Genomic DNA, 15,825 nt, shown 5'->3' with positions numbered 1-15,825 from the left:
CGGTGTTTTACGCCGACCGGATGGAGAAAACAGAAATAGGCTTTGCCCTCACTCAACATGGTCACCTTCCGCCTTCGTCCTGGTTCGTAAATTGGCTCTTTCGGCTCCCGTTACTCCCCCCCCCCCCTCCCCCAGTTTGTCAACTGCCCGTAGTAACCATGGCGGCCATGAGCTTATTGCGGCGGGTTTCGGTCACTGCAGTGGCTGCTCTCTCCGGCCGCCGGCTTGGTACTCGGCTCGGATTCGGGGGCTTCCTCACCCGTGGCTTTCCGAAGACTGTCGGTGGGTGCTAGCTTTGGGAGAAAGCGCGCTCAGGGGATGTGGGGTGAGAGATGGAGAACTCTTTCCAGGTGACCTTGGTGAGATCTGGGAGAAATTGAGGGCCTGGGGCTTGAGAGAAGAGACGGAGCGTGGTCTTTGTGAAAAGACAAGGGTTTTCCTGAAGTAATTAGAGCGTTCGCGTTTCAGTTGTTAGCATTTGTGAAGCACTTTGCCTCTCAGCCATTCCACTTGGTGCTAATTTGCGGATGAAGTAGGGGTTAAAAGGGCATAGAGCTGAGACCTATGTTTCTCAGGCACCAGATTCTTTGTATATTCCACCCACACCACGTACTAGTTCCACAAAATTGGAAGTCATGTTGCCCAGGAGCCCACCGATGCTAAGTAATAGATAACCGAGGTGGAGAGGCTCAGGGCTCGCTCATTTAAGTAGACACAGTGCCTTCACGATATTTTTAGGGTCCATGAGAATGTTTTAATTTATATTTCTTTTAAAACCAAAGGGGAAAAAAAAACTATGTTTTTAGGGTTAATGTTAATAACATGTGGTAATGAATCTAGCCTGGATTGTATTCGTTTGATATCAACAGAGTCATAAAATAATAAGTTTTAATAACTTCTTAGAAAGGAAGGGGCTCATGCAGGAAAAGTCGCTAGGTCCAGGAAGGTCATGGTAAGGCTAGTTGGAGCTTCTTGGAGACTGTGTATTGACTTATAGGAGAATGAATAATCGTAATAGCAAAGCCTCAGATGCCTTGTATTCAACCTAATTCTTTCAAAGACTCTGCAAAGTACGTATAATGTTATTATCCCCATTTTACTAATGAAGGAACTGTGACTTCGTTATTACAAAAATAATGCAGTACTGCATCAAATTTAATAGTAACAGTAGCTAACATTTATTGAACATCTATGTGCCATGTACCATCCTAAGATTTTAAATGTATTAATTCATTTAATGCTCTTGGTAAAAAAATATACCATAAGCTATCTGCTCTATGCAATACAAGCAGGTAGAGAGGAAGTGAAGCCAAAAAGGTCTCCACCCTCAAAATATCTGTTTACCCTTTTTCTTCTTCCAGTTTAATTTGAGTTATGTCACTTCACATGATGAAGCATTATACAGAGACTTGTTGCAAAAATGATGGGAAGAACCAGTGGTATTGAATAAATTTCCAGCAGAAATTTGAACCTGTTAAAAAACTCCATGTGCAAACATTTTTTGATAAATCCTGTTTGTAAGCCATTTCTGATTACAAATATCCTCTTCAAATACTTGCTGGGTATAGTATTTAATCATGCCTTGCTGGAGATAAACTCAGGTAAAATATCATTCCCAAATCCTCTTTATATATTATTCCCCATTCATGGAATTCTGGAAGGATCTATAATCTACACCTGGGAGCAGGAAAGGATCTAATAGCTATGCTAGAGTTACTGTGTTGCAGCCTTATACCTGTTTTCCAAGGTATTTTGCAGGTGGTCTCAACTCTCACCATGGAATAAAAGGTTTTAATCTCTTACTGCTTATGTTTGCTCCTATGAGACTGTAAGATCCAGCAGTGAAGAGAACCTTGCCTTGTTTTGTTTTGCCTGGAGCTAGACTGCCTATGTTCAAATCCTGCCTTCAGAGTTTAGTAGCTATGTGGTTTTGGGTCATCATATCTTGGAAGCCAAGTGGAAGGCAATTACTTGGAGCCTACGTTTCTTCATCTTTAAAAAAAGAGGATGTTTATTACAACTATGCTTATATTCTGTTGACAAGAGAAATAAAATAAATCTAAACTCTTTCCTACTGACAAGAATTTATAACTGACAAGAATTTATACGTTTCTGCAAAAGTTTGCATCTTTTTAGAGTGTCGTTTTGAAAGGTACTTATTTTACCATAAGAACTGCTTAAAAAAAAAAAAAAAAAGAGGGTGATTTTTAACCTACCTCATAAGAAAGTTGTGAGAGTGAGTGGGAAAATCTACAGCACCTGGATTTAGAAGCATTAGCCTTCTACAGAGCCCTGTGGCCACCCCTTTCTTAAACATCTGGTACTGTCCCGTTATCTTCATCCACTGTCATTGAAAACCTTAATCAGGAGGTAAGGAGATGCAAGTATTCTATTTTATTAAATTATTTATTGTCTTCTATCAAAGGATTCGAGAAATAAGCTTAAGTTCTTCCCTCAGCTGCAGGAGCTTTAACTTGAAGACTGATGTGTGCATATTATGGTTTAAAAAAACTGAGAAGAGTATTTAAATGATTATATAAACAAAAGAGTATGGAGTTAATTCAGACATAGAAGGTGAGACATTTTAACTGGATTCTGGATAGTTTTAAAAATGCAATTGGCAGAAAAGTAGAGGAAGTATTTTCTTTTCTTTCTTTTTTTTTTTTTTTAAGATTTTATTTATTTGTTTGACACAAAGAGAGAGATCACAAGTAAGCAGAGAGGCAGGCAGAGAGAGAGGGGGAAGCAGGCTCCCCGCTAAGCAGAGAGCCCAATGTGGGGCTCAGTCCCAGGACATCGGGATCATGACCTGGGCTGAAGGCAGAGCCCAACCCACGAGCCACCCAGGTGCCCCAAGGATGTATTTTCTGATAGATCTGAATGTGGGACTCTCGGGATAGGTAAGTGTTGAGAGAAAAAGCTTAACAACGGGAAGTTGGGGGTTAAATTGGAGGAGTGGAAGCACTGAATATGAAACCAAAGTATCTTAACTCTTTTGTAGGCTGCAGAGAGAGAATGTTTTAGCAGGAGAGCAACATCAGTAGTGTTTTGGGAAGATGCTTCTGAATATTGGTTGACTTCTAAGGGGGTGTTGATTACTTTAGCCAGTGAGTGAGGTGAAGACAGCATGGAAAGAAATACAAAATTTGAATCTTAGAATCAAGAGGCCTTGTCAGCTGATGAACGTGGAGTAGGTGCAAGGAAGATGAGTGAGATTTTTATCCTGGGTAATTGAGTTGGTGGAGTCATTAACTGGGAATAGTCTGAGAATGAGAAAAAGAAAATGGCCAATTTTCTATTGTCATGAAGACACAAAATCTACCTTATTTGTTCCTCACAAATACCACAGTTGTCAAAAACATAACTTTCCTGAGGTTATTTGCATTTAAAAAAATTAGTTATTGAGGGGCACCTGGGTGGCTCAGTGGGTTAAAGCCTCTGCCTTCGGCTCAGGTCATGATCCCAGGGTCCTGGGATCAAGCCCTGCGTCGGGATCTCTGCTTAGCATGGAGCCTGCTTCCTCCTCTCTCTCTACCTGCTTCTCTGCCTACTTGTGATCTCCGTCTGTCAAATAAATAAAATCTTAAAAAAAAAAAATTTAGTTTCATAAAGCTAAATTAGTTTCATAAAGCTAAATGAAAACCTAGTTGAGAAATTTCAGGCTTTAGAGAATGGTAGAAGATGTGTATTTTGGTGGAAGGAGAATCGAGTTCCAGAAATCCTGGCAGTCACCTGGTTGTAAGCAATGTTCACCCTAATATTTTTAGATTGTAAGCAGATGGCCTTACTACATCAACAACAAATCATGAAGGTTTAGAATATTTGAAAAGAGTTTAGTGCTATGAAGTATACTTTAGAACAGCTAATAATAATAATAGTTATTTACCACATTTAATGACAAAAATAATTATTGTTTAACATTAGGGTAATTGTATGTAAAGAAAGCAAGCAATTCACTTTCCTAACTGCATTAATATTGCTAGAAGGCAATCAGACCAAGCATTCTCCCATAGTTTTTGTTACATTTTCCATATCTATGAATAGTGTTTTTCATAATCAGTTGTCCTTAAAACGTGCAGTGTCATCCATCTCACTTTCTGTGGAGTATGTATGTTTGTGTGTATGTGTCTTTCTGTGCCTGTCTGCCAGATTGAAAAGGAAAATTGGGAGGACACTATCTCTTCTGAGTACTTTCAGAAGGCAAGGAAGGATCCTGACTAACATTTAATTTACTTAAATGTAAATTCAGCAATATTTATGGGGCACCTTCCATGTGGCAGACGCTAAAGGTACTAGAGATGAAGTACTGAATAATCTAGTCCTTCACCTGATGGACTTCAGCAAAATAATCAGGCTTAAAAAAAAATCAGGCCTTGGGAAAAAAAAAAATCAGGCCTAGTGTGTATTGTTCTAAGGGAACTAACCAAATGATGTTAAGGAGGATAAGTGGGAGGCCAGCTTTAAATAGGGTAGCCAGAGAAGACCTCTTCGAGGAGGTTACATTTGATCTTGACCCTGAAGCACGAGGTGTGGAGGTAACTGTTCAAAGAGCCTGGGGAAAACCTTTCGGAAAAGAGGAAAGTAAGTTCAAAAGAAGAGTTCTCGGAGTTGGAAGGGAATCATTCAGACTGATAAAGTCCAATGGTATGCCCTTTTGTTCTAAGATAGGCCATATGTTCAGATTCTTTGAGGAAAAGGACCTTAGAAATCCTCTAGGCCAACCCCCAGAGTATCCTTGTTACCTCCCATTGTTGATATTGAATAATTCCATAAAGGGGAACTGGAGATATAGTCCAATTTTATTTTGAACCAGTAAAATTGTTAGAAATTTGTTCCTTGTATTAAGCTGAAAATTTTTCTTTCACACATTGATCCTGGTTCTTCCTTTCAGGCCAATACAGACTAGTATAAGCCCTTTGTCATGGGACAGCCCTTTAGCTTGCTTTTTTTTTTTTTTTTTTTGCCCTTTAGCTATTTAAAGACATTTATCTGGTTTCTACCCAGACTTCTTTTTTGTAGGCCAATCAGTTTCAGTTCTTTAAGGTTCACTGTATCAGTTTCCAGGTTGTTTGCCATCCTGGTTGCTAAAATTGGAGTGTTCTCCAGATTGTTTCTCTAAAACAGTGTGCTCTGGGATGGATACACTTCTGCAGGTGTGGTTAGGAGATGGGGGTGGGTGCTTCTCCTATTTTGACCCTATGCTTCTAGTACATAAGATTAAGATTGAACTGTCTTTGGCATTCTTTTTTTTTTTTTTTTTTTAAGATTTTATTTATTTATTTGACAGAGAGAGATCACAAGTAGACAGAGAGGCAGGCAGAGAGAGGGAGGGAAGCAGGCTCCCTGCCAAGCAGAGAGCCCGATGCGGGACTCGATCCCAGGACCCTGAGATCATGACCTGAGCCGAAGGTAGCGGCTTAACCCACTGAGCCACCCAGGCGCCCTGTCTTTGGCATTCTTGATAACCACATCACACCAATGATTCTTCTTAAACCTGTGAGCAACTTTCAGAGGATGCAGTCAGGAACTTCCACTTAACTCTATTTAATCCTTTTAGAATCAGCCTTTTGTAAATGTGTATGAAGAAGCAAGATGGGACTGGGGAGGGAGACACCATAAGACACTCTTAATCTCAGGAAATAAACTGAGGATTGCAGGGGGTTGGGGGGTGGGAGGGTTGGGGTGGCTAGGTTATGGAAATTGAGGACGATATGTGCTATGGTGAGTGTTGTGAATTGTGTAAGACTGATGATTCACAGACCTGTAGTCTGGAAGCAAATAACACATTATATGTTAATAAAATTTTAAAAAAATCAGTATGAAGACTTTTGGGATCCCACTTCATCATCAGTGTAGTAGTCACTCTGGTAGTAGTAGCTTTGTGTCATCAGGAATGTCATTTTCACCTCATCCAGGCCATGTATAGAAGTCTTGACCTCTCAGGGCTGTGGAGAGAGCCTTTTGGCAGGTTACTGAATTAAGTAACCAGCACCTTTGGGTGTAATCAATCAATCAGTTACCCCTTACAAATTCACCTAAATTGCTCTTTCGCTCAGCTTATAATGCACCTTCTTCATACTCCCCCATCCTCACCATCCTGTGTAAATAGAAACTCCTGGGCCTGTTTTTTCTCTGACATTGCATCCTGTTTCTTCTCTGTTTTGTCCTTACAGATGTCTAATTATGTTTATTTGTTTCTCCCAGCAGGATCTATATCCCTTTGAGACTGTAGGCCTAGCATAGGACCTCTGCATAGTAGGCACTTAGATATTTATTTAATTAATGAGTGGTTTATACTGTTATCCAGCCCTTTTTTCCCCACGTAGTCCATAAAGAATTCCATTGTATCTTTCAAATTGTTTTCTGAAATACATAATTACTTTGTCACATTCTCTTGTTATTTTAGAAGCCTTAATAGTATGAATTGTACCCAGTAAATTCATGCCAGCTTCTAATTCTTTTATGAATTAACCTTCTAAATTCATTACAAGCTGCTGTATGTGATGCCAAAATTAAGAATACAGTTCCTGTATTCTTAACTTCAAGACATTTATATTTCAGTGGGACGTTTATGTTTCAGTGGGAACAGTGAAAACAAGTATGAATATCACTAGAATGTACAGCAGTTGAAAGGTGGAGATCTCACATGCTTGGAAAGAGGGTTGGTTTCTTGGAGGATAAAATGTCATCTGGGCCTAAAGAATAGATTTCAGGAGAGGGGAGGGCATTCCAGACATTTAAGCTTGAACAAAGGATACAAATCTTTATGAGCTCTGTAATGACTGAAATTCCTTTAATGGGAAGTAGTTTTTATCCCACAGTGACTCTCACGTGAAATTTCCTTGAATACAGTTACACTCAGCAGAAACAGTAACTTCAGTTTCCCAGTAACAGTAAGATCCTTTCCTGCTTTCAGCAGAAAGGGCTTACAGTGTTTGCATTGGTCCTTCCAGACATCCAAGAAAGGGAAATCATGTAGAAAAAAGATCAGGAGTGAAATTTTGCCTCAGTTTATCTCCAGTGAGAATTGATTACATTCCATCTGAGTGAGAATATGAAGAGGATGATACTCACAATCAGAAACGTATTACCGAATGATTTTATCGAGGTATGTTAGAGTGTTTACTTTTGAACAAGTTCAAATTCCTGCTGGAGATATGTTAAATAAATGTCTTTCTATCTAGTTTGCTGTGAGCTCCTAATGTATATTGCCTCATCATGTGAAATGACACAATTTAAGTTTGTTTACTTAATAACTGTAGCAAATATTTATTGTAGAGGTAAACAAAGATAAGTAGCCTGCCAAGTATCTGACCTTCTTGCCTGCAATGGAAACAAATTCAAACATGATTTAGATATTTCTTTAATGTTGAAAAATGGAGAGAACTATAGTTTACAACAGTATACCAGTCTCTGTTTAAAGATATCTACTCTGCCTTTAGTACTCAAATAAAAATATGTATTTTTATCTTAATTCACATTAAACATTTATGCGTGTATATTTTCTTATAACCTGCTTTGATCTCAGAATATAACAGTATAACTTGAGCCTTGCATATAACAGGGTAGTTTAATATTTCCAGCTCCTGTGCGACATAGTGGAGACCATGGGAAAAGACTATTTATCATCAAACCATCTGCATTCTATGACAAGCGTTTTTTGAGGTTAATGGTGAGTTAAAAATTTTGCTGAACTAAACTCTTTACATACAAATAGGAATGTGGTTTTTTTTTGTTGTTGTTTATTTAGAGAACATCTTTCATTTTAAAAAGTTGTTATTTTGTAAATTCATATTTCTTTTCTCAATTGATACTGAGATTTTGAGTAATGTCTGATTTGTTCCTGAATTTCTTTTTAAATTAGTGAACCTTTACTTCTTTATAAAAAGGACTCATATGCATTAGAGGTAAAATTTGAGCCATTCCCTTATTCTTAAGATTGTGGGGTTTTGAAATATAATCTGTGTTCCCTTGCACATGCACACACACACACACACACACACACACACACACCAAAATCTATAAATTATAGGACTTTGAAAATGTATTTGCTTGGGGATAGTTATCTGTATTACTTAAATATTCTTTAAATTACCAGGGAACTCATTGAAAGACTTCTTTAAATAAATAACTCCATTATTTTGGGTTATAATTTTTTATTTCTGTATTGTTCAGGAACATTGATTTCAGAGGATCAAGTGGGCTACTGGCTGTATATTTGTATATCAAGGTTCTATAAGGAAAAGTAGAGTCTTGGAAGATGGAAGAGTGTCTGGACTCTGCCACACTTCCTTCAGCTCTGACCGTTTGAGCAATGGCTGCCCTCTAGACCTCTTGCTTGCCCTTTGTGCTTAATGTCCCTCTTCATCCTCATGGTTAAGCTCCCACATTTCTTGTCATCACCAACTCAAACTCTGTAGTGGTTGAAGTCACTCAGATGTTTTTACCATTTTCATCTTACTACAAAAACTTCTCAACTATTATTACATTGTGTCAACCAAAAAATGAAAAACCACTTAAATAGATATGGTATTATATAATTAATTCATCCTTACTTTTTTCTTTCATTTTTAGTGCCAAACATAGGCATCTAGAAGTTAGAGTGAAAGAAAATCTCAGAAGTAATTTGGTACCACATCTCCAATTTGGCCAGTTTATTTTATAGGAAATGTAAGGAATTAAAAAATGGTAGACAGTTTGAGAGTGGGGAAAGAGAGTTAGAAAATGATTATTTGAAAACCATTTTTTAATCTCAACAGAAATTCTACATTTTGTTGACTGGGATTCCAGTAGTCATTGGCATAACTCTGGTGAATATATTCATTGGTAAGTACCTCTCTGACTGAATTGGTAAAATTTTAAGACCTCTACATTAATAACAGAAGTTATGGATATTATAAAGAAAGTTATTTGTTTTTTAATCTTTTTTTTTAAGATTTTATTTATTTATTTGACAGAGAGGTAACACAAACGGGGGCATGGCAGGCACTGCTGAACAGGGAGCCTGATGCAGGACTCGATCCCAGGACCCTGGCATCATGACCTGAGCCAAAGGCAGATGCTTAACTAACTGAGCCACCCAGGTGCCCTGAGAAAAATTATTTAAATAATAAACATAGGCATGAGATTTTATTTTACAGTAACCAAATAACAATCTGCAATAGTATACAATGTTTTTTTTAAATTTTTTTTTTCCCTCCAAAAACCTTTAAGGTCATCAACTCTGTAGAGGCTATAGAAGGCTTCAAAAAGCCTTGTTTTCCTCCTCCTCATTTCTCCAAACCAGTTTGGACAAATCTGAATAAGGAAAATAGAAAGAGAGGTGGAAGAGAGGCTGAGTGATGGAAGAATTTTTTTTATCCTTCTTGGAACACATAAAATTATAATCTTCTAAATAAAAAAGAATGAAACTGTGAAAGACAGCTAACATTAGGTTTCCATGGGAAATTCTGCCCAAAGTACTTCTAACATCTTGAATTCTAAAATGCTTTGTCTGGCAATGATAGGAAAAACCAAAAGGAATGTGTTCTTTATTATATTTTGTTATACTATATAAAAACAAAGTTTGAAACTCTTACACAACGTCTATAGGCAATGCCTTACACATAGAAGACATCTAAAAATATCTAATGAATGAAATGATTTTCAACCACATTAAAGTGATTAAAATACAGTTGCTCCTTGATCCTTGAATAGTGTTGGGGTGTCAACCCCCTGCTCAGTCAAAAATCACATGTAATTTTTGACTCCCCGCAAAATTTTACTAATAGCCTCTTGTTGACCAGAAGCCTTATCAATAACATAAAGAGTGGATTAACACAGGGGCGCCTGGGTGGCTCAGTGGGTTAAAGCCACTGCTTTCGGCTCGGGTCGTGATCCCAGGGTCCTGGGATCGAGCCCCACGTCAGGCTCTCTGCTCAGCAGGAGGCCTGCTTCTCTTCCTCTCTCTCTCTCTCTCTGCCTGCCTCTCTGCCTACTTGTGATCTCTATCTGTCAAATAAATAAATAATATCTTTAAAAAAAAAAGAGTGGATTAACACATACTTTGAATGTTTTTTTAATTATATAGTGTATTCTTATTAATAAAGTAAGTTAGAGAGGGGTGCTTAGGTGGCTCAGTTGGTTAAGTGTCCACCTCTTGGTTTCAGATCAGGTCATGATTTCATGGTTGTAAGATCCAACCCCACATCAGGCTCGGCCACTCCCCAGCAGAGAGTCTGCTTCTCTCCTTCTCCCTCTTTCTCTGCCCCTCCCCACCTATGCGTATGTTCTATTTCTCAGATAAATAAAATTAAATGAAAAAATAAAGTAAGCTAGAGAACAAATGTTACTAAGAAAATCTTAAGGAAGAGAAAATACATTTACAGTACTATACAGTAGAAAACTCCATGTGTAAGTAGACCCATGCCATTCAAACTCATGTTGTTCAAGGGTCAGCTGTGTTTTAATCTTCATTGGTACAAACAGAAGTTCCTTTAAAATCACAAGAAGTTGGTTTCTTACTTAAATGGGGAAGAATTAATATTATAAACTCCTGATACTAAAATTGGACATCACTGTTTTCTCTTATTAGGTGAAGCTGAGTTAGCAGAGATTCCAGAAGGCTACATCCCAGAACACTGGGAATATTTCAAGGTGGGTCTGGGCCATTGAAAGTTACTTTCTGTTGGGTATCTTGTCGGTGCACTGATTAATGTCTTAATTTAGCAATTACAATACTGTTTTATATTCAGTTTTCGATAACAAGTAGATGATGCATTTTGTCCTAACCTTTTACAAACAACTTCTTTTGGTAATTTTCTGTTTTATTACTTTAATCTTCATGGTTTTTTTTTTTTTAAAGAATGACTCTGTAGTGTGTTCTTATCCTAGCAGAGTAACAGTCAGCATTTATCCTCAGTTCAATGCCCGAGGAAAGATGTTACCTGTGCTAATGCTAGCTGTTCTTTATTGAGCATCAGCTGTGTAGCAGGCACTATGGTAGTATTTTGCAAATACTCTCTTATCCCATGTGAAATGTGCTATTATTATTCCCAATTCAGAGATGAAGAGACTGAGGCTTAAAATAGGATAAGTGACCTGTCCAAGAAGTAGGGCCAGTATTGGAACCTAGGTAGGCATGGCCCGACAGCCCATACTGTTAGTCATTTTACTATGCTATCACTGCTACTAAAACCTGAAGTTAAGTCTGTTACTTGTCTTTATAAGTATTGTAGTGAGATGGCCTAGATTAAATACTATAGTGTTTTATTACCTAAATGAACTGTATTTCAGAAAAGAAATGTATCATTATTGCAACTTAAGGCAGGCCATACAGAGAGAAGGAGTGCTGAGAGAAGGAGCTTCAGTTTTTGATCACCAAACTCTGGGTTTGGTTCCTAAATCTGCCACTTAAGGTACTCCATGTAGTATAACGGCAAAAGCACAGGTTTTGGAGTTAGACAGACCTGGTTTGAGTCCAGATGCTGGCACTTAGTAACTGTATAACATTGTGCAAGTTGCTTGTGTATAAAATGGGGACAAAAATAGTATCCATGTAATGGATTAAAATTATTTAAAGTACATATGAAGTAGTTGGCATTTAGTAAGTATTATCGGTTTAACTGAGATGGCCATTTTAAAGAATAGGAAACTAGAAGAGCAAAGTACTGTTCACAAAAATAAACAAATTTTCTCTTGTAGCATCCTATATCAAGATGGATTGCCCGAACTTTCTTTGATAGTCCTGAAAAGAATTATGAAAAAACAATGGCTATCCTTCAGGTTGAAGCTGAGAAGTCTGATTTACGGTAAATAAATAAATAAATAAGGAAAGGGAGCAAGGAAGAAAATCCTTTTTTACTGTTGCAAGCCATGAGAAAAAATTTAATAAACTAGAGCAGCACAGGATGCTCCATGTAAAAGGTAAAGATAGGGAGGGAATAGCTTGTTTGTAGTGAGTTTATAAGTTGGAGACTGAGAGACTATTAGTTGATAATATCTGTCAGAATAAAAGAAATTCTTTTTTAAAATATCCCACTCTTAAGTGCAGGGCAGCCCTCCCCTCCCTCTGCCCCATCCCTCAGTTTCCTTTCCTCTTCTACCTAGTCTCATATTTGAAAGTGACTACTATTTAGTTATTTCTTTCATCTGTTGCTAAAAAAACACCTGTGCATTAAAAATACACTAGTATTTTTATTTATAAGTATTAACACTAATACTTATCATTTATCAATGTGGGTGGAACTGGAGGGTATTATGCTGAGGGAAATAAGTCAATCAGAGAAAGTCAATTATCACACAGTTTCACTCATATATGGAATATAAGAAACAGTGCAGAGAACCATAAGTGAAGGGAGGGAAAACTGAATGGGAAGTCATCAGAGAGGGAGAAGAACCATGAGAGACACTTAACTATAGGGAGCAAACTGGGGGCTGCTGGAGGGGAGGTGGGTGGGAGGATGGGGTAATTGGGTGATGTGCATTAAGGAGGGCATGTGATTTGATGAGGCTTGGGTGTTATATGCAACTGATGAATTATTGAACACTACATCTGAGAGTAATGATGTACTGTACGTTGGCTAATTGAATTTAAATAAAAAAATAAAAATATATTAACACAAATAGAATCCTCTTATAAACACTGTTCTACACCCTGTCTTCATTTCTCTTAAATATATCTTGGTGATCTTTCTATAATAGTATATACCCCATTCGTTTCAATGGCTGGTCATATATATTTCGCTGGATGGATGTGCCTTAATTTTTTTGACCAGTCCCGTGTTGTTGGTACTTAGGTTCTTTCCAAGTTTTTTGATAATATACATAGTGCTATGGTGAATATCCTCATACGTAGATTTCTGCATATTTATTTAGTGTATCTGAAATATAAATTCCTAGCAGTGGCACTGATAAACCAAATGTTATATGTTTTAAATTTTTTTTAAGATTTTATTTATTTATTTGACAGACAGAGATCACAAGTAGGCAGAGAGGCAGGCAGAGAGAGAGGAAGGGAAGCAGGCTCCCTGCTGAGCAGAGAGCCCTGATGCGGGACTCGATCCCAGTACCCTGGGACCATGACCCGAGCTGAAGGCAGATGCCCCAAATAAAATCTTTTTAAAAAAAATAATGTTTTAGGGGCACCTGGGTGGTTCAGTGGGTTGAGATTCTACTTTCAGCTCAGGTCATGGTCCCAAGGTACTGGGATAGAGCCCTGAATCGGGCTCTCTGCCCTGCGGGGAGCCTGCTTCCTCCTCTCTCTCTCTGCCTGCCTTTCTGCCTACTTGTGATCTCTCTGTCAAATACATAAAATCTTAAAAAAAAAAAAAAAAAGTCCCAGAATTCCTTAGATAAAATTTCCAGACAAAACAAAGTAAAAACAAAAACAAAACCCTGCCTTCTATCCCCAAAGAAAAGATGCCATTGTGAGGATGGAATGAGAGTACCTACTTTTTTTTTTTTTTTTTTTTTAAGTACCTACATTTTTTAAAAAGTGTATTTAGGTATTTGGAAAACTTAAGCATAAAAGAAAGATACAAAATAGAAAGGGACTTTCTCCCATAATGGCTCTCCCTAGAGATAACTATTAATTATGACCCTCCAGGTTTTTTAAACTCTCTGCATGTGTACATCTACATAGTCACAGATGATTACTTTCTATTTTTTAATGAAATGAGAAGATGCTACACATCCTCATTTTATACCTTGCATTTTTTTTTTTTTTATTATGTTAGTCACCATACAGTACATCATTAGTTTTGGTGTAGTGTTCCATGATTTATTGTTTGGTGTAGTGATCCATGCAATCTGTGCCCCATCTTATTTATCCATTGGTCTGTTGAAGGGCATTTCTGCTCTTTCCACAGTTTGGCTATTGTGAACGTTGCTACTATAGACCCTGCATTTTTAATTTAACCATATATGTAGCATCTATATTTACTGTATATAGGTTTTCCTCATTCTTTTTAACAGGTGCCTAGTATTCTCTTACAAGGGGGAAACATTAGTCATTTAACCAGTCCTTTTGATGAGTATTTTAATATTTGATTTTGGATAATTACATTCTGATTTTTTAAAAGATTAATTATTTATTTATTTAGCAAAGAGAGAGACAGCAAGAGTAGGAACACAAGCAGGGGGAGATGGAGATGGAGAAGTAGGCTTCCCACCGAGGAGGGAACCAGACTCGGGGCTCAATCCCAGGACTGAGGGGATCATGATCTGAGATGAAGGCAGCTGCTTAATGGCTGAGCCACCCAGGTGCCCCTTGGATAATTACATTCTAAAGAATAGAAAAGAAAAAGGATAATATGAAGATACATAATCCTAAAAAAAAAAAAAAAAAAAGGAAGATGTGTACTCTATTAGATAACAATCACAAAGGTTTGTAATTTCTCATAGACAGGAGATATAGGGTTAGTAAGCTGGTTAAGGTTAATAAAGTGAATTATTTAACTGTGATAAATTTTCAGTCATATGAAAAATTTAATATATAATCTGTAAAAATGGAAGGAAAAAGGTTTGATGGAGAAGAGACTTTCATTTTTTATTTTTGAAGTTTTTATCTAAATTCTAATTAGCATATAGTGTAATATTGGTTTCAGGAGTAGAATTTAGCGATTCATCACTTAGATACAACACCTAGTGCTCAACACAAGTGCACTCCTTAGTACCCATCACCCATTTAGCCCATCCCCCACTCACCTCCGCCTCCTGCAACCCTTTTTGTTCTCTATAGTTAAGAGTCTCTTATGGTTTACTTTGGAGAGGGACTATTTCAGGAGTATGTGGTCTCCAAGAGGTTTTCTAAAAGGCAGGAAGACAGGAAATGCATTACCATTATTTATGTAAAAGTGATCTGTCCAGATAAACAGCACGGACAAGAGGAGAGAATAGATTATCAACTCAGGTGGTGTTCGGGAGATTAAAAACAGGATTTGTTGGCTAACTACCCAAGCAAGATAATGAAAGTCAAAAATAAGTCCCAAATTTTGCTCATAGGTGCATATCAGATATATGCATACACATGGATCTATTGAGGTACATGAATACATAAATTCTTTAGATAATACTTTACATAAAAGCAAAAGACTCTCTAGTGGTTATTCTTTATGGAGATAACTTTGCAGTTGGAAATACTGGACTCACAATATTGCTATCCTGTTTGTTACAGGTTACAGGAGCTGGAAGTGCGAAGGTTAATGCGTGCGAGAGGTGATGGTCCCTGGTATCAGTATCCGACTGTTGATAAGGCACTGATAGATTATTCTCCAAAAGCAACTCCCGACAATTAACCATTTACTTCTCTACATACAAAGTATATTCTCTTTAGGGGAAAATTAATCAGTAAATATATTCTGTATTTTTGCTCACATGATGAATAAAATATCTTTCATTGCACTCTTTCTCAGCATTGGTGCAGATTAAGACTTTTGTGTGGGATTTCATTTTTTTTAGCTTTATTGAGGCATAATTCACAAAATGAAGATATTTAAAGTGTACATTGTGTTGATTTGATATACATTGTGAAAGGCAGAATAAGACTTGATTTGTGGATTTTGGCTTCCTCCTTTAAGGTTTATCATATATTTAAAAAACTGGGGCAAATAGGAATTTATGAACTCCTAAGGATGTGACTTTGAAAGTTTAATATTTTGTCTGATAATTGAAAGTTAGAGAAGTCTAATGATGTTAAATATCAGGAAATATAGTAGTTTACATACATGTCTAGATTATCCAGAGGTGATTCAGAATTTTAAATTATATAATTACTGAACTAACTATATAAAACATTAACATCTTAATAAACAATTTTTCAGTGTACAAATCTCAGTTGAATATTTT

General features: G+C 37.2%; 1 protein-coding gene across 3 annotated transcripts; it reads left to right on the top strand.

The window, feature by feature from the left end:
* Nucleotides 1–28: 28 nt before the first annotated feature.
* On the top strand, nucleotides 29–15,383 carry LOC111147306 (NADH:ubiquinone oxidoreductase subunit B5). 3 transcript variants are annotated; one of them, XM_022503285.1, is made up of 6 exons: nucleotides 29–282; nucleotides 7,584–7,672; nucleotides 8,760–8,826; nucleotides 10,574–10,635; nucleotides 11,683–11,789; nucleotides 15,155–15,383. In XM_022503285.1, exons 1-6 carry the CDS (start codon nucleotides 159–161, stop codon nucleotides 15,273–15,275), a joined length of 570 nt encoding a protein of 189 aa, XP_022358993.1. In that variant the 5' UTR covers nucleotides 29–158; the 3' UTR covers nucleotides 15,276–15,383. The 3 variants fall into 3 exon arrangements, with proteins under 3 accessions (XP_022358993.1, XP_022359006.1, XP_022359002.1); XM_022503298.1 differs by lacking the exon at nucleotides 11,683–11,789 and having other exon boundaries at nucleotides 146–282; nucleotides 15,155–15,268; XM_022503294.1 differs by lacking the exons at nucleotides 7,584–7,672; nucleotides 8,760–8,826 and having other exon boundaries at nucleotides 150–282; nucleotides 15,155–15,381.
* The last annotated feature ends 442 nt before the right edge of the window (nucleotides 15,384–15,825 follow it).

Source organism: Enhydra lutris, unplaced genomic scaffold, assembly GCF_002288905.1.
Source record: "Enhydra lutris kenyoni isolate GAN:26980312 unplaced genomic scaffold, ASM228890v2 scaffoldscaffold2, whole genome shotgun sequence".
In the NCBI taxonomy this organism is placed as follows: domain Eukaryota; kingdom Metazoa; phylum Chordata; class Mammalia; order Carnivora; family Mustelidae; genus Enhydra; species Enhydra lutris.
This window is presented reverse-complemented; position numbering and strand designations above follow the sequence as displayed.